Source organism: Netta rufina (assembly GCF_964035555.1).
Source record: "Netta rufina genome assembly, chromosome: 5".
Taxonomy (NCBI): domain Eukaryota; kingdom Metazoa; phylum Chordata; class Aves; order Anseriformes; family Anatidae; genus Netta; species Netta rufina.
Window position 1 is genome coordinate 48,672,491 of NC_140128.1, and position 26,888 is coordinate 48,699,378.

A 26,888-nucleotide genomic window follows, 5' to 3' on the forward strand; every position below is an offset into this window, starting at 1 on the left:
TGTGACCCTGATGCAGCCTACTGACATTTCCCAAGGAAAGAGCAGCAACAGTCGTGATCTTACTTGGTAGCAGAAGACTAACTTCTGTGACAGGTTCCCAGCTAAGGTGAGCTGGCACAGTTCTACCAAAGCAGAGCCCAGTTTATGTTGCACCAACTGAGCATCTGCGCCAGAACATTGGACTCGTGGCCCGCTCTGCCAAAAGTCCAGCTGCAGTCCTGATGCAGTTGGCATGACTGCTACTCGTGTTGCTTTTGTTGACCAGGCCAGTGCTTTGATCTCTACATTCAGAGGGACGTTTGCAAACAGATTTGACATATGTTTCTAAAGCACAGGAGAAAGTTGTCATTCCAATGATCTTCCAGTGGCTGATTAAAGCGAGTAAAACAGCTGGATGTGTTTGACTATGCTTTGTCTCTTAGGCAACTAGAAGAGGTGCAGGCAGGGAAAAGGAATGAAATGCTGATGAAATAAAGTAGCAGAGAACAAGTGAATGCCATAAATACCACTCAGCTGGACTAGAATATCAACATCTGCTGTATTTTTCAAAAAGGGTATTTATATATGTATTTCACTCCCAAGAAGAAGGAACAGTATTGCTAGACAGAAAATACAGACTCCACACTGATGCCATATTTTCTCCTCTGTGAATTTTGGCATCGCATGCAGAGTTAATACCAGAAATCTTGTCGTGGCATACCTTTGAATCCATCACTCTTAAAGCTATAATTTATACACATATACAACTTGTCCACACTAAAGAATTGTAGCCAGCTTGAATTTGGTCTACAAAATGTTTTAGTGTGGGGAGACGACCAAGCCTAACAAATCACAGCAAAGACCTGATTCACCTTAGCCCAGGAGGTTGGTTAAAGAGCTCAAGGCTCATCACCAAGGCTCGGCTTCCTTGCTTTTGAAATTAGAGAAGTGCATTAAGCCTGCTTTTGCAGCCCTTTGTAACTGCCCGTAGAGTTATCCTATTTTCCTTACTTCTCTTTCATAGGCATTCCAATCCACTCCTTTCAACACAGGCATATCAGCTTGGTCTTGAAAGCCAGCCATATTAATCACAAACTCAGATCCGATCATCACAGTTCCATCCAGAATTCCAGGACTTACCTGTACTGCTCTTAAAAAAAATTCGTATCCTAAACTTGATTTTCAAGTAATCTGAGGCTCGTGGGGAACTCACATCATCTGGTCATTCAGTTTGCACAGTAACTCTGGATCCACCAGCAAGTCAACCTACCTCTTTGAAAATCTCGGACCCTGCTGCCTTGGGTCAGGAAAGCTTGTCGCTGTAGGAGACAGTGCTCTGCCGGTGGAACAAGGAGATTTTCAGTGACAGTGCTGTGTTAAATATAGCAAGGCTAGGTGTTTAAAAAGGCATTATTATTGCCTGTGAGCTTTAATGGATTCCTAATTAGATGTGCATGCCAAAAATCAGAAGAGTATCTGATGTCTGTCTCTACTGGTGATTTTATTAGCAAGAAATGAAGATTAGAAAACATTTCTTTGTACTAAATTTAACTGAATATCTGCTTCTGCTTTTAATAAATGGTGATTCCAAGGTGAATCAATATTCTCTTCACCCAAGGAGATCTTTAAAACAGCTTTACTGTGAAACCCCAGCAAGTGGCCAGCTTCATAGCATACTGCTCCAAAATACCTATCCTTTAACAAATGCAATTTCAGAGAAAGAGCTTAAGCTGCCTTGAGAACTACTACTGCTGGAATTGTGATCAGCAATGACCTGAAAAGCTTCTCTGGACTGGGAGAGAACAGAGGAAAGCACAGCTGAGCCCCAGGTCCTGAAGCAGCACAGCCTGTTTTCTCTCATTCTCTCCAAGGCCCACAATAATTTTTGAGCCCATTAGTCATCTCAGTCAAATGTGACTGATGGCAGAGATGTCACTGATAATTCTGTTCCCAAAGCTTTCAAGGAAAAAACAACATTCGGGTAGAGAAGGGAGAGTCAGCTCTCAGTTCCCAGCTGATGGAAGAGCTGACACGAGATCACTTTTTATTAGAAACCAGAAAATCTATCTGGAAGAGAAACCATAACTACCTGAAGTGCAGGAAAAAGATTCAGGAAGGTCTACCCCTATTTGAGCACCACAGTCAATCAGCCATGAGGAACTAATCCATAGGCAATCAGGCATAATTAGGTTGAGAGCTCAAAGGTCAATAAGCACATCAGAATGAAGCTTTATTTAATTACAAAGAGGATGAATTCAGCCTCATACCAGGGAAGTACTGAAAGAACGTAAGCAAATATCGAAGTGCGTAATCATCTATCTTAAGTCACGTCAAATAAAAGCTCTGTCAATAGTTACAGGCACGTTACACTGTTTTGAAAAACAAAACTCTGCTTTTATTTCACCTCCTTCACTACCGCCCTTTAACAGTCCCCCACCCAACCTGTCCTTGCCGCAGGAAAAGGGGCAGATAAGCACGACTAGTGTTTGAAGGACTAATGAATGCTAACACAGAGGAGACCCAGCCCTGCTTTCTGCCCATACCATTTTCTTCTTGTGCTCTGTATCTCAAACTGAGGGTTCTTTCTTCTCTCTGACACGTGACGAGGCTTGGCTATAATTAAAACTAACATTCCTATGACTCCTATTTTTCAAAGGCTCCCAAGCTATTTGTCAGGGCTCTGCTCCATGGAAACCTGTCAGCCACAGAATTCCTGCTATGGAAAATTTCCCTATCTACTGCTCCACAACTCCAGAGAGTTTCTGAAGGTAAGAACAGAAAGTACAACACGACTACCTCTCCCTTTTGGCATCTGGCAAAGGTTTCCAGTCCCAGGCTAACAAGTGTTTCCCAGGTCATATATACAGGAGGTACAAGGCTCTCTTCGCTTGGAGGTGCAGATCTCATCACAACTTCCTCAAGCTGTTAACTCTTGGTGTAACAGCACAGATAACGGCAGTCAAGCAAGCAGACTGGCCTCTAAGGTCAGAAGCACAAACAGCTTGCTCCTTTTCTCCTTGCCATTCAAAATGATTTCCTAAGGTATTTTTGGAGGAGGAAAAATGCAAGCAAATATACCCAGATACATGAGAGGTTGCAGCCGATTTATCCCAGCGTTGTATTCAATGCTAGTAGACAACACAGAAATCCAGGGAGCTCCAAAAGCTCCATACCATACACGTTGCAAGCAAATGTAGCTCAGGAATGCAGAGCACCAGACATGATCTGAGTGCTAGGACTGAAAGCCTTCTGCTTTTTCAGCTAGATCTTTAAACTCCGAAAGGGCAGGAGTATTGCTGGTCCCAACACCAGATAAAGAAATGGGAAACATTACTAGGTAATCAGAAAGTTAGTTGCACAAGTAGACATCATTTAGAAGACACGCTCATGCTTCAAGAGCAAGAAGAGCACTCTGCAGCGAAATAAAAGAAAGGAAGAATTTGCACAGTTAGACATAGAAGAAAAAAAATAAGGATGCAGGATTTGTTTGAAAGCCACTGATATCTATGGAAAGTACTAAAAACACATAAGAGATGCAGATCCATTTTCAATGAAATTAAGTTTCTACAGAAACATCACTGTGGACAGACTTTTAGCTTTTTGAAAAACATTTAAAAAATTAATCTGTCTGTAACCCTTTGTGAGATAAGTAATACCACCACAATGCTGAAGTTTTCAAAGCTCTTCTGGTTACTGGCTGCTGCTGCTGAATGCAGTGGGAGTTTTGCCATGGGTTGTGAGAGACTGTGGACTGTCCTTCAGCATAAGCTGGAGAGAAGAATGTAAATCTGCTGGAGCAATATTTGTGGAACATGGTGCTGATTTTAGTGATGGCTTTTTCCATACACCGAGCATGAGATCATGTACAGGGCTGTATTTACATGGTGATGTAATTTTACAGCAGAAGCTGGAAAAACAAGGAGGGTATATCATGTCCAGCCTGATTTATGCCAAGCTTTCCACAACTATGCAGCCTCCCTCCCATGTCATACATATCTTGGCAAATAGAAAGTAAGAAGTGGGACAACCCTGCCCCCAATTTCTAGACAACCTTATGCTTTGGCTGCAAAATCAACTCGTAACTCAAAAGCAACCTCTGTCAGGCAGACAGTCCTTAAGTCAAACAGCATATGTGCTTAATTGAATGCTTACCAAATTACCTTTTGTTTTATAAAAACGTCCTCCCAACAAAAGAGCAAACTAGGGACTGCCTAATGGATTTAGCAGGATGGCACTGTTCACATTGCGATCACAAAAGATATACTCAAATACAATTATTTTCTAACTAATGTTTTGCAGCATTGTGGTTTAGGAGCTGTTACACCCACTCATCTTTTGAGGTAGAATCTTACATTTTTTTCCTTAAAAGGCATGCCGTGCCATGCTTTTGGGATGTAAAGACTTGAAAAATAAACTTTTTGGCCTTGTTCACATACAGAATGCTCTTAATCACAATTAAACAAACTTAAAACAGAACTGTTTAATTAACCAATGCAATTACGTACACACAATTTGAAAAATCTGGTTTGTCTACAGTTGGTTTCTAACTAAGCAGGCACAGATCTCTCTATGAATAACATTTAACGTAAGATCAAAACTATCATTCCTACATCCATTTTTGTGCTGATTTAAATAAAACTGATGCAGCTTCTGAACCTCTACTGCTTTCATAAAGATTTCTCTAAGAAGCTTAGTGAGTCACTATCTAGAAGCAACATTGAAATCCACCTATAAACCACATGTACAACCGTCACAATAATGTTTTCCAGTGACAGTAAACTTGGATATAGCTTATAAAAAAAAACTTACAAAACAGTGGCTGACCATGCATTAAAGGGACAACATGCAGCTGTCACCTTTAGAAGAGTGCTCTGAGACAACTTTTTTCCTTCTATTGCATGTATCCTGCAGTACATAAACTTTCTAATTTGTGTCATAGATTGGTCTTCAAATGATACATAATTTTCTTCTCCTTATAGGTTGCCTTAGTCTAAAGTAAGCCAGGAGCTGAATTTGGAGGAGCCAAGTCTCGTATGCACATCTAGTGAGGCAGTCACTGAGCAGCAAAGCAAAGTGTTCTGCGCTTAAAACATGAGGCATCTCAGGTGATTTTTAGATGATTTTTAAATATGTTCAAATTGAAATATCACCTGCTGGAACACCCCATTTAAAGCCAGTTGTACCATGGGGCTGTTGAGAGGAATGTCCACCTTTTCTCTCATGTTTTTTTTTTCTCAGGATGGTTGTCTAGCACAATGAACATCGACAACCTCTAGATCCAATGAATCATTAATGAAAAACGCTTTATTGGGCAGTTAATAAGGTCTTCTAATTGGTTGACTCTACCACCCCACAAATCATTTTCTGAACAATCCTGTTCAACAATCAGCCAAAGCGTGTGCACCCCAGAATCCTGTCACCATACATGTTGCATGTAAAGGAGGCTGGAAGAAAGGTCTTTGTAGATTACCATCCCCATTCCCATACACAGCCTCACGTAAATAACCTACTGGCAGTCCCCAGCCTCCAGAACAGCCCAATGCATTGCAAACAATTCTCTGGACATCCCCTTTACCTGTCAGATGTCCTCCAAAGCAGCAAAACAGATGTTATCGGGAGGACTGGGGTGTTGTTTCAGATGGTGATGGGTTGGTTTGGAGCACAGCTTTGGTGTATTTACAAGGTAAATGCTGATGCAATGAATGGACATTTCTGGTTCTTGAGCAGGGCAGGTCCCTCTGCATTCTTAAAGGATTTTTCTTGGTTGTGCACAGAAAGAGAATTTCTGGTTTCTTCCCAGGATCTTGGTAGCCAGTAATTAGGAGACAAGTAAGACAGGAGTTAAAAAAAGAATAGCCCAGCAGAAGTTTCTTTTCCTCCTCATCTCTGCCCCATGACATCCTACATGGCTGGAGTGCACTCAGGAGACAGGCATCCCAATGCCCAGCTGCCAGGCTTTCAGTGATGGAACATGCACTGAATCAGCTGAGACTAGGAATGAGCAGAGCCAAATTTTGCATGGCGGGACAGATAAATGATTGCTTTCTAAATCAATTTCCTCAAGAACACTGTAGTGATCTGGGCACATTGGGGAACACATCCATGCAACAAACAATGTAAATGCAACTTAAGAAGAAAGATGTAACTTTTTTTTTTTTTTTTTTCTGAAGAAGAGGCTAGAATTTCAGACTAGTTGAGTAACTTCAGAGCTGGTGAACAGCGGAGCAAACTTTTTTCCCCCTAACTATTAGGAATTCGTTGCATTCTTAAATGAATACACACAGTAACACAGAAAGCCTGAACAGCTGGGAATGAGCACGTGATGAAGCAGAGCCTCAGAGTATGTTCTTCAGAGTGCTCTAGTACCTGGGTGCATCTTACAGAAGAAGCCTCATACACATCCACAACGTGTCAGCCAGCAGTGCCCCCATATGCAACGCTACATGAAAAACAGTTCCATTTGTCAGCATTTTCTCAGACAAAAAAGTAGAACTTCAGTTTGCGATGATGGTAAATGCAATTGAAAAAAAGAGATGGATTATTTTGCATTCTTAACTTTTATTATAAACACACAGATTAAATATTAACATAGGAAAAACGAGACGTTACTAGTTAGGCCTTTATAAGGCTAAGTGTCCTAAAAATAGCCAACAAAGTCCATTTTACACAATATCCACTGAGCTGGCAATCACTGTAGAGCCACTTTTGTGGTGACTGTATCCTCCAAAACACTGGAATATTCCCTGTCCTCTCTTTCAAACAGAACAGCATTCTGCATAAGGAAACAGTTTGCACTTTTGTTTACCGCAGTGCAGCCACGATGAATAAAAAAGATCCATGTATTCAAGTGAAGACACTCCAAGAACATCAGCTTAGTCCAATTCCCTTTTTAATTTTACCCAGCAGGCCAGGCTCATCCCAAGTGGCATAGCTGGATGGAAGCTGGCATTGCAAGTCCTGACCCAGTGGGCTTAGTGGGAGCTCTGCAAGGAGCATCTGTAAGAGCAAGAACCAATGCCTGTTCTCCAAGTAACATGCAAAAACTGTTTCAGTTCATTTATAAAAGCTGGTCAAAAAGCTGAGCTTGTAAGAGCCTAGAGAAGTCCTTTTGTTTTCTAATTTTGACAACACTAAATTTCACCAACAAAAGTCTAGACGGTTTAAGTTTAAAAAGCTTCATTTAACAACTGATGAAAAAACTAAGATTTTCTTTTTTATTTTTTTTCCCCTTTTGCCTTTATTTGAAGTCAAAAAGGCTAAAATAAAGAAGCTTTGAGCTCTCTGCTTAAAAACAACATGCTTTCCTGTTACAGTGTTTTCTCTGCCCCCCACTGTTCCTTTGCCTTCAAGCAGTGAGTGCTCTCACCACCACTCCAGTGCTTGTGTCAGATGTTTGAATGGGTTCCAAGTTATAAAAAAGATACTGTTATTCAGTGTCTATACAAACACATACTTGAGCAGCTCAGACAGCCAACACTAAATGTGTAAGCAACGGATTTAATGGAATACATTTTTGTTAAATCCAGTAGTTAATGCAGTGCAAAGAGGTCTTTGCTTTTAGAAGTATATATTATCTACTATATACATGGCATTTTTCCCCCTTAAAAATAACTATGAATAGACCACTGAAAATACGGGGACTAGTAGAAAAATAATCTTAGGATTTTATAGGAAAAATATCACTTAATAAAAATATGGTAATTTCTTCCTGCTGAAAACAAGTAACAAATATATACTTCCACACATAATATTTTCAGCATCCTGTACATGTAATAAATATTTATGCAGTAGTAGCCCATCTTTTAAACAAAATCCAATTCCTTTACTGTTCTGCTTTTTAATTAGCATTAAAAAAGCACTTATCAGTAAATATTTGCTTACTCCTTAGTATGTTACTCTGGCTTTTAGTAAACTAAGCAAATGGTAGAAGATTGTTGATTAGATAGGAGTCATTTACTTATTAGAATTACATATAATAAAAATAATTTATTTAAACAACCTGTCCCTGATCCTAGGCAGAGTTGATACCTCTTTGCATTATTCCACTCATTCCAACTAGCAGTCACCAAACAAAGCAAATCTGAAGGGCCCCACTTGAAAAGATCACAGTTAGTCAGAGAAACTTGTTTTTCAGTCCCTCTGTTTAAACTAGTGACAAGGATGGGGGAAAACCCAAGATACTGGCACACTGTGCAACCCTTCACCAGGGGCAAAGATTAGAAAAGCCGTTGAGTGCTGCATTATTGCATTGCTCCCTTTATGCCTCCTGCTACAGCCACAGCTTTCCCACTTGCTGAGGCACACATTACTCTGGTCAAATGGTGTCAAGACAGGTGCAGCCACAGAGGGTTAGAGGTACCTAGGATCAAGCCACTGATTGGTGTGATTCCCATGGACAAAATCTTGTCTTTACCAAAGACAAGATTACAGATGAGGATGAAGTCTGTAACTAGTGGAGATGATGCTGATTCAAGCTGTTTCTCTTCAAGACTGGGTTTCTATATTCTTGCAGAGCCTAAAAGGAGCAAATATTTATTTTTCCTGGTGGATTTTTTAATATTAAGTGAGTGCTCTTCCCATTTTCTAAGTCTTCCTCTTAATAATATTTAGGCAGTGTTTCTCTTTGTGAAACTTAATTTTTCCAGGTAACGTGGAGGTGTGATTCAGCAGAGTCCTTCTGAACAACTTGTATAGGCAATATTTTTCTTTAAATTTATATTATTTTAAAAAGCATAGCTTTGTAGAAAAATCAGTCCTGAGTTTCATCTCCAGTCTTCAAGATGAACCAAGGCTGTACCATTTAACAACAACCTTTTCAGGGTTAGCGATGGTATCTTCCCACTGCTCTACTGCTTCACTGTTAGTGCTATCAGAACTTATCCAGATCTGCAGCAAGAAATAAAAAGAGAAATCAAATTGAGTTTACCTGCTGTAACAGTGGCCCAGACTTTGTTAGATCCAAATAAACACCATGAAAGTGTAGAATGAGATGCAACATGTAAACTGTGACCAAAGTATTAGCAACAAATATAGTTCTGTTAAGACTAACATAATTTGGCTTTCAGCTGGGAACACAGGCAGTCTGTGTTTAGATTTAGTCTCTAAACAAATATGAATTAGAGAACTCACTACACACTGATGTTTCCCTACTTAATAACATATTTTAAGTCAAGCATTCCTTGCTCCATTCAAATTGATGTGCTGGGGTCAAGGACCCATCAGGGCAGTGATGTCCCTCTAGACCATGCACTCAAATTCCAGTTGGCAGCAAGCCACCTGGCGCCCAGAGTTAGCTGTCCAGCATTTTCATGAGCATTTAAAATTGCGCACTCCAACAGACGGGGCCAAACCTGCATTCCACAGAGGTTACTAACTTGCCTGTATCACACATAGTCACGCAGTAAGAGTCCGTTTCTTCTCGGTATTCAATTAATGGATAGCGGCCCTTAAACAAGGAAATGAAGTACAAGTAGGAAGTTTTTCCCCTAAACAATATCACCAGCTCCCATTGCCAAAAGAATTCTGCTTATGTAAGTAGGTATCGTTATTTACGGGACTCTATTTCCTCCACTCTTCCAAGAATGAGTCCTTTTTAATACTTCTCAGAAACCTGCACCATGAAGTACATTTAGCCCACACTGCTGAGGCATGATTCCTCAAGAAGTGAGAATAATGCCTTCCAGAATACCACAGACAGCTGATGTTTCATCCACAGAGATTCAGCATACATCTTGCTCATGATTAAAGACATGCCCGTAAATGCAGCCTAATCGAAGTGTTGTCTGTTTTAGAACAGCATCCAATTAAACATCATTCTCTGAAGAACCACGTTAATATATCCAGCTATATTCATCTTTTTCCAGCTACCCAGCCAATTGCTTAAAGTACATTTTTCCCTGAGCCATATTTTATGTCTTCATGTGTTATGTGGCAATGTCTGCCTGCATGAGCTGAAACAACCTTTTCCAAATAATCTCTGAAGAGCAGAAGTAGCTCATTTCCTCCCTGTAAAAATAAGACCCATGATTAAATGAAACTCATCAGATTGAGATGACCTCACATATTGCTTAGTGACTGCAAAATCATACCCGGTTAGTTTTGCCCTGAAGTATCACAGCTAGCTAGCATACTTTTTTCTTTTTCTGTTCCAAATCCAATTCTACCAACAGAATCATGGAAGGACGGAACACGTCTGACATGATACTTGATAGAATAGAGGAAGGTCACGTAACTCTTACTGGCACATCATTTCTATACCAGACCAGCATCTTCTGCAAGTGAACATGCACAGCATGCACAAGATCCACTGCCAGGCTGAGAAGCTACCATTTTCTGCATCTAAGGATAGTGCAGTCCTTCAGCTGGTAAGGGACTTTACAGTTGGAGTCTCAAAATCAATTCCACATTATTCATTTATGTATATATTAAAATTCTACTAGTACATCTGCCTGGGTCAGGGAAAGCACTGTGCATTAAGAACAAATGTGTCTCATTATACTGAGGAAAAAAAAGAAGGAGAGAAAGAAGGGACAGAATAATGGTCAGTTAGAACAATGAGGGAAAGAGGGCAGGGAGAATGAAAAGAGACCAGACTTCCAATTTTTATGGTGGTTAAATACATACGTTCACATAAATGCTTTCAAAGAGATACTACAGAAGTTCCAGCTGGAAAAAAGGGGGGGGGAGGGGAGGGGGAGGAGGAAGCATTCATCTAATTATTTTGTTTGTTTGCATTATCACTTGATCATACACATTCAGAACATTATGCTGACTTCAGCACTGTTGTACCCAGAAGGGCAGTCTGCTATTGTAGCTGTTGACATTTCCCTTCTACACACTTGTTTGTGAGTGTACTAGTATTCTAAGCCAACACACCTTCTTTCTACAGAGGACATTGTAGATTGTGGAGATGGTGTGAATGCTATGTTTGTTTTCTTTAGAAAGCCTAGAGGCAAGGAGGACATCATACATCTGTCTGTAAGAAGCAATCATTTACATAACAACACTCCACACAAAAATGACATAAAAGAGTTCTTTTTAAAAGGAAGATCACATGTCAACATGCATTCTGATGTTCGTGCATGTTTAAGAGCCAGTACTATTCCTTCTTGGATTAAAGCCAGGAGATTTTATTAGAATTCACTATTTTCCTATATGCCACCTTATTTAAAGTATTTTAAAATTCATACCAAAAAATCTCATGGAACTGGATTTTAAGCAAAGCATTTCATGTTAGATAGCAGAAACCAACCTGTCCTAGGAAGTGTTTTCTTCTCACTGAGCTTCTGCTGTAGAGTTTGATGAGAAAACTAATTCCTTGTTCAGCTTGGCTAACTGGAAAAATCATCATTTCTCCCCACTTCACTTGGCCGCTGGTAGATTTCAGAAGACGTGTCTTCTTCTTATACATTAATCCTTCTGTACTAAACATTCCAACTTTAACAAAAAAATCTATCACAAAGTAAAAAAGAGGGAGGAGAAAAAGGACATAACACACAAAGGGTTACTCACAAACATACCCAAAGAGGAACTGACAAGATCCACATGTATTGTTCAAAGTGCAACAGTTTCCCAAAAGTCTGGCCAAAAGAATTGTACAATAGCTTTCCTGACTGGTCACACAAATAGAGCGTGTTCACTAGTATTGAACTGATTAACACATATCCAAACAGCAAGTGCAAGCTAATGCTCTTGTATGTTAGGATTAATACTGGGATAAAAACCTTCCAAAATACATAAATGCGTAGCTTCAAACCAAACAAAATGTAATCAAGTAAGACATCTGTGGAAACAAGCCTTGGCAATGGAAATCCACTGCACAATATGTTAGTTTGAGGTTTGTAAGGAATGTTATGGATTGCCAACCCATTCGAGCAGCATTTTACCTGTTACAAATGGTTTTAGACGGGAGGCATGAGACAATTGATGTAACTTACATAAAGATAGCGGTGTAGATGAAATTGGAAGGTTTTGTGCTTCAAGAATCTGTAACTGAATCCTCCTGTTTATTGCTTGAAAACAAGTTCCTACTTGAAGTTCTGCGCGGCACACCTACAAGCAGAAGAATGTTGCCATAACATCTGGATTAAGTTGCTTATAAACTCAGGAAATGCAGGAATTCTGTTATATGTTGGGCTCCCACATTTCTAGCTGGGATTTCCTGGACAGAAATATAAGTATGTGTTGTATATACAACCTGCAGATGCACAGTAAGTAAATGCATCTTGCACTTGTCATAGCTGCAGTACACGTGCTCCTTTGATGCACTGCTTATATATAGTGCATGTATGACCCTAATGGGCTGCAGCCAGAAGTACTGGACAAATAAACCTAAAATTTCACCTGGGAGATTCCTCAATGGTAAGAGTGGACACAGAGGAAAAAACAGACACACAGTAGTAGCTCTACTAAACGTGGATGTGAAAGAGAGAGAACAGGCATGTTCCACCGGCAGAAGACCTTTGGACTTCCCCTTCCACCCTTTTGAATTCTGTAATATGGAGATACAAGCAACACTTTACGTAGATACAGGGCCCTGTCATTTAATGTCAGGAATGCTTAGGATGACAGCATGCTGTGGATTTTCCTGTGTTGTAAAAGTACATATGTTTCCATGCTTAGACACACGAACACAGACACATTCTGAGTGTACTGAAAGCTCCAGTCTGATTTTTTTTTTTAATAAAGAATTTTTGCTAGTGGCAAAGTTGCCTCAAGGTCCTCACTACTTTTCTGCCAGAGGCTAATGTACTCTGGACACAGTAAGTACAGCAGGAGTGGGCCAGTGGAGGGAGACCCAGCTTTTCTGAAAGCCTCCACTTAAAAGGCCTATGCTAGTCCTGGTTCCCTTCAAGTTCTAATGGACTTCAGAGATGGAAAAATGCACCAAGCAAGTGCGCAACATGTCAGATAAAGAAGAGAAATCAGGCTCCAGTTCACTTATGAGACTCAAATTCTCATTGCAGCTCAGCCACAAAATTTCTGTGTAAACATGAGAGGAAGCACATGGATGCAGTGTCTGGAGAGCTCTTGGATATAATGGTGAGGAAAGCCAACACAGACACAGACACAATGAGACAGGATGAAGTGGCTTCTCACACAGCTTCCTCTTTCACTTAATCTGTAGCAAGTTACTGCTTTTGAAGCAAAACTTTTTAGAACTACAAATGTCAAGTATAGCTTGTGTTAGAAATCAAGAGTGTCACTCATATTACTTACACATTTAGATAAAATTTGCTTTTGAATTGCTAATTCAAGTTTAATTTGTTAAAAATACAAATGTCTAGACACAATCTGTAAAAGAAACAAACAAAGTGGGAGTAGGGGGAAAGCAAATCCCACTGTGAAAATGACATTTGACAACCACCTGTTTTTTATTACTGTAATGGAAATGAACTGCTTGAATTATTACTTCACAGCATGTAATCTGAACATTAATATATATACACACACATATATATATATGCAGTTTCAAGCCACTGAAGATCTTAGCACTTTTCTTCCATAACAAAATCAAATTCCATTTGCTGTGAGCTCTTGCTGCTAGTCCTACGGATCTTCTGATGCTTTTTTGGTAGGAAAAGGCAATTACTCGGTGCCCTTTGCTGAAAGTCTTCCCAGAATGTCCCTCCCTCCAGCTGTGGGCCATGTTGTGGGAGAGCTAGTTCTAGTTCTTTTCCCAGAAACAGCTGCAGTTTATGACCATAATAGTGATGCGCCTAGTTCAAAAGTCTGCATTTTTTTTCCATCAAATGCCCCCCATCCAAGAAAGCAGAAAAAAAAACAACTGCATTTGCTCTTAACAATGAATTATTACTGAATTATTCTACTTCTGTTTCCAACATCTCTTTCTACGTGATATGACAATACACTTTTGTGGTATTAGCACTTACAGATGATTTGGAAGGAGGAGATATATCCAGCCAATGACTTGACTCCTCTGAGCTGAGCTCCCGCAATGCCAAGGAGCACTCTCCAATTGTTCTTCTCCTTGGAGCCTGTGTCTGGATTTTAAATACCAATCTGACAGCCTGCAGGCTTTGTAGTTTAATAGCAAATACAAAAGTTTCCATAAATTCAATGTCCTAAAAAGAAAGACACAGGGGTAACATCGTTTTTCTAAGAGAGTCACACTGAACACAAAACCTAGAAATAGAGGCTTCCTGGTCTTAAAGCAACTGCTCCTGGATACCATTTCAGGTTGTCATGGAAAGGTGTGATTTTACAGAGGCTAAGTTCATGCAGACTTGTCACCTCTTTGTCACAGCCTGGCAGACAATGCTCTGGATTCTGGTGCACTACCAAAATGAGCTGAGGCTCTCTCTTCTGGAGCTTTACACACATTATGATAGAAAATTCTCCTAAGACCTTTTGCTTCAGTCTTTCTGCTCATTTTATATTCTTCCACATTTGATTCACGTTACGGGATGTTTACCTTGCTTCACCTCCCTCCCACTCACCCCAAGCCCATTCGTCTTCCTATACTGGTACCATCAAGACTCCTGTGCCACACGACCCATTTTTACTTCTTTCTGTAGAGACAAAACATGAACTTTGTGTCCTGCCCTAGCGAGGCGCTGGAAGCAGCACATCATCATCTACCTTCCCCAGGATGAATATGCATCTAAAGGTGTGCCCAGGTTTCCTCCAATCCCCCACCTGCTGTGAAGACCAGCATGGTTCAGTCCCCTATGAGTATCTCATACCTGTCCTGCAGACTTAGGAAAGGATGTATGCAAGGGAGGATAAGAGGAGGGGAAGTGGAACAAGCTATTTAAAGGAATTTGGAGAAAAGATATGGGGATGAGGATTTCTTAGTGTTTTTCTTGCTTCTACTTACATTGCATCCCTCCTTGGCAGAAGATTTGAACTGCACTGGTTTAGGCAGTGTGAGAATTCCTTTGACATAGATAAGAGGGTTTTCTCCACAACTAGAAGGCCAGGTCAGGTCTTTGCACTACAACATTGGAAACAGAGTCAGCAGAGAAAATGTAAGCCTCCAGCTAACAGACAACTTAAAAACACAAGGTCTTCTACACTGCTGTAATTCCTGTAATACTGAATGCAAATTAGAGCTGGTGTAATGATTATGTCACTTCAGAACATTTAATAATTTACTTTCACAGCAGAGAGTAAAAAGTGAAATCACTAAAATCTGCTGAATCATTATGTGGGAAACTGACAGCATATAAATTGTGAAATCCCTTATGTAATCTTGCAAATGTATCATTTGGTATAGTCACAAGGTTTCTGAGTACTCAAAGTTCCATTACCTAAAAATTAATCAGTTCTTGGAAGTGTATAAACGAGTCAGCATAACAACATCACATTAGTTAACAAAAAAACTGCAAGAACTACACAACCTTGAAGTGCTATTACAGTTCTACCCTGAGGAAACTACTACATTTAGTCAGACAAATGGTGCCTCCAAATTTTGCTCCAATTTGCTGCCTCCATATTTCCACAGGAAAATTTCTATACCAGGACCAGCATATAACATTCTCAGATTCCCTACCCCTGCCAGTTTCTCACTTCAAAATAAGACCATTTGACTGAACTGTGCTTATATTAATCCTTAGGGGTAAATTTCTTTTGCCTTTTTCTCCTCAAAGTATTCTTTAATTCTCATTACTCTTGCTAAACAGACTCTCTGTTACCTTAACACTAAATATAGTGAAATAGTCATTTGAGTAAACAATGATCAGGTTATTTATGTTTGCTTATTTATAATTACTTACATGTAAAACTGTGATCCAGATCTGTTCCGCAGAAGAAACATAACACAACTTTACATTCAGTCTTCCAAACTCCCGCTCGTCACCTGATAATGTAATAGTATCTGTGGAAAAAAAAAAAAGCTAATTAGTGTTTTTTAGAAGCAATACAGTATCTTAAAAAATTATTCCAAGAATAGGTGAATTCATTACTAGGTGGACTGTCTATCTTTGAAAACTTTTCTTAACTTAAGTTTGACATATCTTAATACCTGTTAATAACTTATGCTATATGCAAACACCTTTCAGAAAGTAAAAGAGCACATTCCTGACACACCCAAAACACATTTAGAATCTATCACTTTCCTTAATCACTTTCACTGTTAAGTTTATAGATTGGCCTGCTATTTATCTTTCTCAACCGGGCTAATAAACATTTTACCGTTACACTTTTTTCTAAGAGCCACTTAATACCCAGTGTTTCTCTATTTACTGAGGACACAGTGTGAAATTCTGACTTTCATAAAGGAGACTTCTGTGGGCACTTTAGTTGTTTTTGAGGATATGTTTTGCATCATCTCCAGTTCTTCACCATCCCTTTATTACTAAGGGTACTATTTTTTTCATGCAATATTCTTGAATAATTCTCAATGTAATACGAGTACTGTGCTCCAAATACTTTCTACAGAAAAATATTGATACGTGAAAAAGGATTAGAGCTGTGACCAAGGTGCCACATCCTATCCTAACAGAAAACCTGTAAATTCTTATTTCACTGAGACAGTAAATCCAGGGATCAATTTCTCAAAAGCACGAAGACTTGCACTCCTTGAAGGCCCAATTTGCTCAACATCCTGATAACAGGAACATGCAAGTTGTAAACTCTTAATTTCAAATTGTGAAGTAATTTCCAAAGTGGCTTGTTAATCATCTCAATACAAACAAACAAACAACATTAAGAAAGCTTAACATTGCAAGTATTTGATTACAAGTTAAACAAACAAACTGTACCCAGACTCCTGTTACTGCCTTGTGATTCCTTCCTGGAGGAGGTACTGCTAGGTACGCTGGAGAGTGAATCGTATCTCTGGTGAGGAGAAAAGAAGAAAAACAACAAAAACCCACCACTTCATTAAGAGCAATAGATGGAGAAAGCCACAGAGATTCTGCTACCAGATAAGACACGATGAAAACAAAATAACAAGCAATTTCAAATCTTTGTTCTCCTACTAATCGCTTGATCTACCATGATATTACTGCCTTGACGTAAAGAGCTGATACAGGACACGTTAGGCCAACTCAAATTTTTTTACTTACGGATATACAGTGTTGTGTCATCTAACAGATGATTATTTGGGACAAAAAAATGAATACGGAACACTGTTTTTTTGCATAAATAGAAACTTTTAGTGTTCCACTTTTCAAGTGATGGGAGAAATAACAAAATGAGGAACCATAGACTCTTCTCCTGTCCTGACTAAAAGCCTACTCAAGTTTCTCAGCAGCTTTGTAGGACTACAATAGCAGTAGCTAGAGGAGACGTCAAGAAAATAAACACAACGTCAGTCAAGGTATTGAACTTTCCCTTTAGCCCTTCCAGTGCACAGTACAGTGCCCTTCAGTGTTTCCCCTGAAAACACCATGCAACAAAAACAGATACACCAAATGTGCTGAGGTTTTGGTAGAACTGAAGTTACATGTAAGGTACAAGAAGTACTCACCTTCATGAATCGATGAGGTGGGCTTCTGAGATCAAACATTGAATGACTTAAATCAAGCGACCCAGGCAAAGCACTAGTTCTTAAATCGTTAACTAAAGAGACAAAAACAACAGTACATATCATGTCATTGCTAGAAAAAATAATATTTTTTAAAATTTAAGTAGACCCATGGTAGAATTAAAACCTAGCTAGATAACATCAAGGGAAGGATGTCCCCACCTCCCATTCCCAAAACACTCTCCTTAAATGACGAAATGCTGAGAAGAAGCCATTACAACAACTTAATTAACTCCGTTTATTAACTCCGTTTTTGAAACTGGTCAATCCTGCTCAGTCACATCGGTAGCACTGGTAGAGTGGAGAGCCTGCCTCAAAATTGCTTCCACAACAGAAACAGTGCTTTCAGTAGATGCTTTAGCAAAACAGAAAGCCTCGTCTATAATTAACTCATCCAGAACTCTGGTTTAGCCTAGTATCCTTTTTTTTTTTTTTTCTACAGTAAAGATTCCAGTGACAAAAACATGGCAGTTTCCCCCCTAGTTGGATGTAGTTAAGTATATCTTATCAATTTTATTTTGACCACAAAGCAATATGGAGCTAAAGCACATTGCCTATGCATGTTATGCAGCAACAGTAGAAAATGAGAGCTAAAATAACACCAGTGTTTAAGTAATCTTTGCTGACTCTATTAGTGTTTGAGAGTTTTTTACAGAGGTTTCCCAACACTGAAATGAATGAAAGCAGTATAGTTTAACTTAAAGGACCATACAATGTGATGCTTTGCTTTTTGTTGTGGTTTGGTATTTGAGAAGACCTCCGTTACAACTCATTGATCATACTTTAATAGAATTACATCACCTCACTGGTTACTGAAAATTTATTTTATTTTTATTGCCATCAGAAGAAATAACCAATTATGCTTATTGTGAGATGTAATACAGAATAATTTTTTTCTGGAGGAAGAAAAAGAGAACAAAAGGTATAAAAAGTTTTTACAGCCATGGGAGGGAAAGGAAAGCAGCAGTGCTACTGTGGGGAAATATAATGAAGGTTGGTATGTCTGGTGTGCGTTCCAAATTTTCCCTTGCATATTACACAACAGGGCTTACTGAGTTGTTCACAGAGCCTGGTGTAGAAATAGCATTATAATATCAAGCAGATCTAAAAACCTTGTTTGCTAAAAGGGGATCAGATAGGAAAGACCAACCCCATACTTGCTTTGAAATTGATAATGGCTATGGAAATTAATTCCATATTTAAAACTTGTGAATTTCACAAACTACTGAAAAACAGATACAGAGTTCTTTATTCCTTCACTGAAGGCTACATATTTGTCCTCATTTTGGCTGGGATAGTGCTAATTCTCCTCATTGTACCTGGTACTGTGCTGTGTTTTGGATTTAAGATGAAAATGATGCTGATAAAACAATGATGGTTTAGTTATTGTTTGTGCAAGTGTTGCTTGACTTTTCTGCATCTCACACTGCCCTGTCAGTGAGGAGGCTGAGGGTCACAAATGAGGACAGCCACAAAGTTGATCAGAGGGCTAGAGAACCTCTCTTATGAAGAAAAGCTGAGAGAGCTGGGGCTGTTTAGCCTGAAGAAGAGAAGGTTTGGGGGTGGCCTTACTGCAGCTTTTCAGTTCTTAAAGGGGGCTTATGAAAAAGATGGAGAACAACTTTTCAAGGCCAGGTTGGATGAGGCCCTGAGCAACCTGATCTAGTGGGTGGTGTCCCTGCCCATGGCAGGGGGGCTGGAACTTGGTGATCTTTAAGGTCCCTTCCAACCCGAGCCATTCTATGATTCTGAGTTGTCTGGGAGGGGACCACTGTTTCTCAGGGACTGGCTGGGCATTGGTTGGCTGGTGGTGAGCAATTGCATTATTGCATTGTGCATTACTTTAAAATTTTTTTTTTTCCTATTTATTTATTTATTATTAAACTGTCCTTATCTCAACCTACAAGCTCTCCCTCTTTTACCTTTTACAATTCTCTCCCCCATTCCACGTGGGCAAACAGTTATGTGGTACTTAGCTGCTTGTCAGGTTAAACCATGACAAGGTTATAAATCACTGAAATGCTTTAAAAACAGCATAATTTGCTGTGTGTTCCTGGTAAAGCTGGTTAAAGTTTTTGAAGAACCTTAGGGAGAACACAGGGACAAGAAGGAGAGATGTTGCCTTTTTCAAAAACGTAAGTTTTAATGGAAAAAAAATAATAGCTTTTACACTGAGAAAGCTGTCTGTAAAATATACAGCAGCAGAAAAAAATAATCATTTTTGCTTACAAAAATTATTACAACTTTGGAAGAATATTAATTTTTCATATTTTTCAGTTATTTGTTAAGATGAAGATGGGGGACATCACATGAAAATTCAGAGACTTCACTTCATACTTTCCAAATAAACACATTCTGTAGTTTTAAGTGAATTCAAATGAAAAGTATCACAACATTTAGTGCAACAAGATACGTTTTGTCTAGAGTCTACAGATACACACGAAGAAAATAATCTAGTTTTTGAAACAGCTGTTAAAAAACTCTGGAGGAAGAAGGCATATTATAACTGTACTCTAGACATACTTTAGTGACCTTTCTTGTGTTTGAGCTTACCAAGACAAGAACTAGTGAAGTGTTTACTTGGCTTGAAGAAAAACGGAGAAAGAGATGATGAACTGAAGGGAAGATGTTCAAGACAATTTTATGAAACCATTTGGCTCCCACAGGTGCTTGCAAAGCCTAGCAAAACCATATGCGTGCTTAAATTATACATGTGTTTTGTTCTCCTCTTAAAATAATATATATATGGACTAGTCTTTTCATTTAGTTTCTATGGTGATTCAAAATTAATTTTAAAACAGGACACTGACTGAGACATTTTTCCCAGCTGTAAAAGAAGCATGTTGTACCTTTCTAAAAAACACGTCTTTAAAAATGCATGCTGTTGCCAGCTTCCTATCTGATGGAGATGTGTGTACATTTCTTCGAGCGTGAGTTTTCTGAATGGATTTACCTTAGCAATCACTTACAGCACGCAACACTTAGTCATCTACTTTACTGTAAACAGCATGCATTATAGAAGATACATAAACCAATGAATGGTACAGATGTTTTACCTAGGTAGCCAAACACTTTGTATCTAAACTTTTACTGATCGTATCTCACAGCCCTCCCCTGTTATTAAACATACTTACACAGTAAGAACTGGTGACATTTCTACACCTTCAAAAGCAAAGTACATAAAAGCTGGCATACAGCATCACTTCCCATTTTGTTCCTATTCTCATAATCTGCTCCTGAATGTTTATTTAGCACTTGTCTCCCTCTCCATATATATATTCCTCAGGTACTCTTCCACTCAACATACTACTTGATTTCCTTGTTCCTTCTCCCTCAAATACTCTACTCCTTTTACTGGTAGCTAGACTCTTGGTACTACATCGTGTTTTGGATTAAATGCAGCTACACTAGTTCACTTTGCCAATATGCCTACTGTTGTGTGATGCATACAAGCCTTATTAAACCCCCAAATGACAGAAGGTAACAGCACAGCTGGAAATCAAGTAAAGTCCGCTCCACAGATCAACTCACTAACCAGGAACTGTCTATAGTATACAGACTAGTTTGAGAACTGCTACAGTCAAACATGTATTCTGTAGTCTAATGACTTTTTCTCTTACCTATGCACAGTGTGAACTGGAGGAAGACAGAAAAGTAAGAGTGCAGTTCTTCTCACCTGATCCATATAATTTCCTATTATCTGATTTTGCTTGGAAACGCCTAATCAGATCTGGTGAAACATGCTGCTCCAAATAGAATGGGTTGTACACATCATACTGGGGCCATTGGTACATGCTGCGAAGTTCTGCTTTCCGATCACCAAATGAAGCTCTGGCAGATTCTGTGGAGCACAAGTAAACATCAGATACAAGAGTTCCAGACATAACACATGCTGCTTGTTTTCATAAGGCAGGCTGAGTGCCTTCAGGGCAAAGGACAAAATATTTCATTATTATCTGCTTCAATGAAAGGGGAAAAAAAAACATACAAAAAAGAAAAGAAAACAGACACATATTATGTCAGATTTCAACAGCATGCTAGGAAATATTGGAATGAAATTGGCCATAATCTATGCATACCCTGTCTTGAAGTGTTCCATGATAGATACCTAACCAGTTAAAATACAGAAAGCTCTAAAGACAAAGACCAAGATGGAAATTCACCAGAAACTTAGGGGCATGCATAGAGAAAACCTCTGACTTATTTGGCTACAATCCCCTAGGGTATTTCTAGTTGGCTAATGGGCCCACAGTCCTTTAGGAGGGTCTTGCATAAAGGATAATGCAACTTGCAACTGCAATCTCCTTGTCATCCAATTTCCATAGGAAGCGTGTCAGTGGTAAAATTACTGGTCCAAAATGACTTGAATTGTTGGCTGAGACACAAGAAGACAGATTTAAGAATGCTTGAATCCCAGCCGTTTACTCAGTCCATTACGGCACAGCTGCCCTACTTTTCTTTCCTTTATTTATAATTATTTCAGACAAGACATGCACTCCTTGGTCAGCAGAACAGCAAAGAACACCACTGTAGTGCTTCATTTTGTTTGTCTGGAGTGAAAAGAAGCCTTGCAATAACAGTTGAGTAAAGAAGTGGATGGGGTGACCTGGAATCTGCCAAGCTCTGACATTTGCTTCCTTCACGTCACCTCTCTGGATTTCAGCCTACCTGTGAAATAGCTCATTACTCCATTACCAAGTGCCTTCAATTCTGCACGTGTTACACCATAAGGGGCAAACATTAATGCTATAAAATCCTTTCCTCCAGGTGGTAGCAGAGTAAGTAAAATAGAATAACTTGAACAGTGAGATGGGATATGAGAGATGATAAGGCAAGAATTCAAGTATAATGGGCTCCAGCAGAACCCATATGAGGGTGAACGCTAGAAGGGAGGCTGTGAAGTTTTGCTGCACAACAGGTGACGGAAAATTCAATGTTCCAGCCCAGGAGCACACTCCCTTCTGCTAGCTTACTTCTGCGAGAGCATGAGACATGCCGCAGTGAATACTGAGAAGGGCTGCCAGAACTTAACTACTTTAAGGAGGAATGCCAAGAGCTAACACTGAGCATGTCCCATTTCAATAAAGGAAAATAGTCAGACATGCACAGAAAATGGAGTGGAATAAGGGAAGAACTTGGACTTCTACAGATATTTAACAACAGTCTAAGAAACAAATACTCTAGTAGTTTTATTTTTTATTTTTATTTATTTTTTGAATATGTTGGTGCTTTGCTTATTGTAAAGAAGGAATGACAGCACACTTCTCTGTATTTAGTAAATCTTCCTAAAAGTAAACTTTGCAATTTAAACACAACTTTAATGAGGCTTAAAAACTGTACTTTCCAAATATAAATACTTACTTTTTAAAAAGAAGTGGAAGCTGCCTACTTGACATAAGATTCACTTTTCAAATATTTATTCAAGAATTTAAAATATTTGCTCAAGAGGGACAATTATGAACAGCCAGGTCATCCTGCCAGAAGATCTTTGGCTTTATAGCCTAAAGGGCCACTCTGTTCACTAAGTCCTTCAGAAATGATGATGTAGCATAATTCCCAATGAAGCCAACTCACTGGTTTATAAGTCATTGACTGACAAGATTTTGTAGAACAGCAAGAATAAAGAAAACATTTATCTAAAGGTTGTTAAATACATCTTCCTTCTCCCTTCCCTCTGGAGAGCCCTGGTCCCCTTATGAACTTATCTGTAGAATCTTAAGGATGGGGTAAGATCAAGCAAGACAAAATATGAACCCAGATTCTGTAAGAAAGATGATTTACCAGGAGCATGTCCTGCATTCCCACACCTTCTCCAAGTACTCTTTACAAGATCTAGCTACTGAAGAACATATACAACAAGCAATCCTTTGGGACAGCAGCCTGGCTCTGCCAGGTGGGTGGCAGAGAGCAACTCCACACATCAGGATTGCTTTCTGCTGGCCATCTGTGGGAAAACCTAAGCAGGTCAGGCTCAGAGACAAGGAGGGCCTCATATTTTCCAACTCCAACCATTAGGCTGCTGCCTGTTTGTGTCTGGTGAGGTGGGCATCATGAATAAAACCCACTGAGAGACTGGGCACAGAATGGCCAATCTATACCCATCAGCTCTGCGATACTGATTAGCTTGGCCCTTATGCTAGTGTTATTAGCAGGGGTGGGTGAGGAAGACGCGAAAGTTTGGTACCAGGAGAGAAGCAAGGGACATGAAGCAACAGCAAAGACCTACACAGAAGGGAGAATGATGGGAGTAAAACCACACAAACAGAAAAAGGCAGCACTGCATTAGTTATTATGCAACATGTGGCTGATTTTTTTCAGTTACTGAAGTTCACACTCTCAGAAAAGAAATCCAGTCACATGAGACTAAAAACATTATCAGCTCATCATGTCCGTGAGGCAAAACAGCTCTAGAGAAAGCAACTGTTCAGTTATGCTCTCGTATCAAAATTTTCCCTTATCTAAATCTACACATCTCTGGAGAAGATCTTAAGTCCTCATCATCTCTAGCGGTAGCACGTGCCCTCTAACTCGTGTTACTGGGCCATGCTCCCATTCTTTTAAAATGCCACTGTGCCTAAATTGCATGCGTGTCATTTCAGCTGCGTGAGCATGGGACTGACAGAGGTTGAAGTATAAGACTGTTGTGAAGCAAACTATCATCATATGCAACCCATATACTGCTGAGACCTGACCCCCGGGCACCCAAAGAGTAACAAAAAGAACAGGAAATAGAAAAAAAAATACAAAAATGAAAAACAAAAACAAACAAACAAACAAACAAAAAAAAACAAAAACAAAAACAAAACACACTTTCCTCCATGTAGTAGCATATGCTTCCTGTTCATGAAATTTGAAAAGGAAGATGTGTTAGTATGCTAAAACATTATCAGTATATTAAATGCAAAAGACTACCCTCCTTCCTTCCTTAAGTGACCTGGATAATGGTGATGTGTTAGGTCTTTTCCTGCCTCCATATATTCTTTCACAGACCTTTGGCTTTCTTCAGTATCTTCCAATACTTTGAGTATGAGCACTAGAGTGCAATCCCCCCTTTCCATTTCATTCATGCAAGATCACAAAGATCACTGGGGTAACATCCTTCCCAAAAGCTCTCTGAATGTCCAGAGGGAAAAGCCACAAGACCAGGCTTCTAGAAAAGTTTTGCAAACATAGGTTTTCAGTAGAAATACTTGACAACTTTCAAGGAGTAGCAGATACTAAACAACTATTTTGGAGTCCTATGACAGACTAAATTAAAAAAAAAGACATACTCCTCCTCCAAATCTCTATAAACTGAATAGCAAATTTAGTTAATACATAGTGAGGGAGATACCATTGTGTTACAATGCACAAAGTAAGAAATTTCTCTCACAAAAAAAAAAAGTTTCTCAGGCTTTGGCTAGAAAGTGACACTGGTTAACATACCTAATGAAGTACAGTATTTTTTATTCAGGTTTCCCCCACAGAAACTCATACTATTTTAGCAATACTTTTTATATTTTACCTTGAACCCCTCCAGCATGTGAGGTACTAGGAAGATTTTGGGGCTGTACATAAGCCAGTTTGAATGGGGGGACCACAAATGGTACCTCCTGACCATCCAGGGGCAGTTTAGAAAGCAGATAATCCTCTGAACAGCCAACTTGCCGCTTCACTGACACAGAAGACAATGGAGGTTGCTCTACAATAGTTGGCTTTCTTGCAGCTACTGCTTCAGATTCCCGTACCACGGAAACTGCTAAAAATAAAGAGCAAGAGAAACAGACAGTACACATATGCGTTAAATTTTGAAAATACTGTGAACAGATCTCTTTTATTTAATAGAATCTGTGCTTGATACATTACTTAACTGCTGCTAGCATTCAGTTTTACTAGCATTCAGGACTAGCACTTGGAAAAGATATTCATTCTTATGATACCTGTACTAATATAAACTTCATTGCCCAAGCTTGTGTATTTATAGCTGCCTTGCTCTTAGTAAATTTTTAGAGGAGGCACTCTATACACTTGTATAGAACAGTTTGGCAAACAACTAAGCCACCAAAGAAAATCCTGACAGCAAATCTGCAGGCAGTTAAAAAAAAAAAAAAAAAAAAAAAAAAAAAGTATTCACTTTTAGAGAGCTTGAGAGATACAAGACCTTCACACGACCTTAGGTAAAAAAGCTGGCTTTTTGGACAGCATTTCAGGCTGCAAGGAGCAGACTTGAGATAAGTGTTATTCTTCAGTTCAAGTTCATAACACTAACAAGTATGTGTCCAATCTCCAAGTGGAGGTATGGAATGACTTTTGGATGTTGTCAAAGAATTCAAGTTTATCAGGAGTGACAAAATAATTTTATTAATGGGAAGCCTCAACATTAATGAATACAGAAAAACCAGACCCTTAGTCAATGTGATTATGTCGGAACTCACGATCATTTTTTTCTTTTTCTGCATAGAAGCACCATTTACAGCAGTTCTTTATGTATTCTTTTGCCATTGTTTTCAGTGTCGCAACTCAGAAGAAACCACAATCAAAGATCCACCATAGCTATCAAACCTGAAAAACACTATAAAAGCAACCATATTAGATTACAATACTTGAAATTAAAACACAATACTATGTTATTAAATATGTGATTGTTAATTGGATTCAGTCCCTGGGACAATGACAGTTATGTCAGTCACAAATGGATCAGAGCCGTTAGATTTCTCTTACTGAGACAATTATTAGTTTATATAAAGGTACAGGGAAAGCGAAACTCACTTTAACATACAGTATGACAGTTCTTTCAGTGACCCACTCAAATAGGTACCCTTCTTTCAGGAACACTAAAATTCTCCTCATATTTGTGTGTCATTGGGCTTTGCAATTTACTCAGCTCTACATCTGCTTTGATATGCTTTGGCAAGTCATTTGTAAGACATTTCCCTTGGTCATGTTTCTCCTATTCTCTTTTAGTCATGCAGAATGTTAACATACATAGCCATTTACATTTTTGACTCTACATACTCCATATTTTACATTTGAACACAGTCTTTAAGAATGATGCCAAAATTGCCTTCTTTGAGGAACTACTGCTTTCTCATAATTGCATGCACATGAAACCAAAGACCTGTTTTATTATATAATTGTCTGCTATGCGCACAGAAATAGAGAGCACTGGCTTCCAGCAAACCAAGAGGCATGCAATCTACTGAAGAGCGAGATCTAGTCTATAACAGCTGGTTAACATTAAAATAACTTTATGACAATACTAACTGGCCTCATTTAAATGTCTTTATTTATACGCTTATGTTCTCTTTTCACAGGGACACAGACAGCTGTGTTGCCTCCTGTCCAAAACTTTAGCCGCCTAAGTCTAGCCCTTTTACATGTACCTAAAGTACACACGGTTCTTTGCACAGAATACCCAAGACATGATTCCAGCTCCTTG

General features: G+C 39.1%; 1 protein-coding gene across 1 annotated transcript; it reads right to left on the bottom strand.

Annotated features, from left to right (window-relative positions):
• Positions 1 to 8,426: 8,426 nt before the first annotated feature.
• TC2N (tandem C2 domains, nuclear) lies at positions 8,427 to 25,951 on the bottom strand (the record flags this gene model as incomplete). Its single annotated transcript, XM_084288032.1, has 11 exons — positions 8,427 to 8,865; positions 11,231 to 11,430; positions 11,916 to 12,030; positions 13,872 to 14,063; positions 14,819 to 14,935; positions 15,717 to 15,817; positions 16,704 to 16,779; positions 17,414 to 17,505; positions 21,147 to 21,311; positions 24,975 to 25,208; positions 25,885 to 25,951. The coding sequence occupies 11 exons, from the start codon at positions 25,949 to 25,951 to the stop codon at positions 8,755 to 8,757; spliced, it is 1,470 nt and encodes a 489-aa protein (XP_084144158.1). The 3' UTR covers positions 8,427 to 8,754.
• Between the last annotated feature and the right edge of the window lie 937 nt (positions 25,952 to 26,888).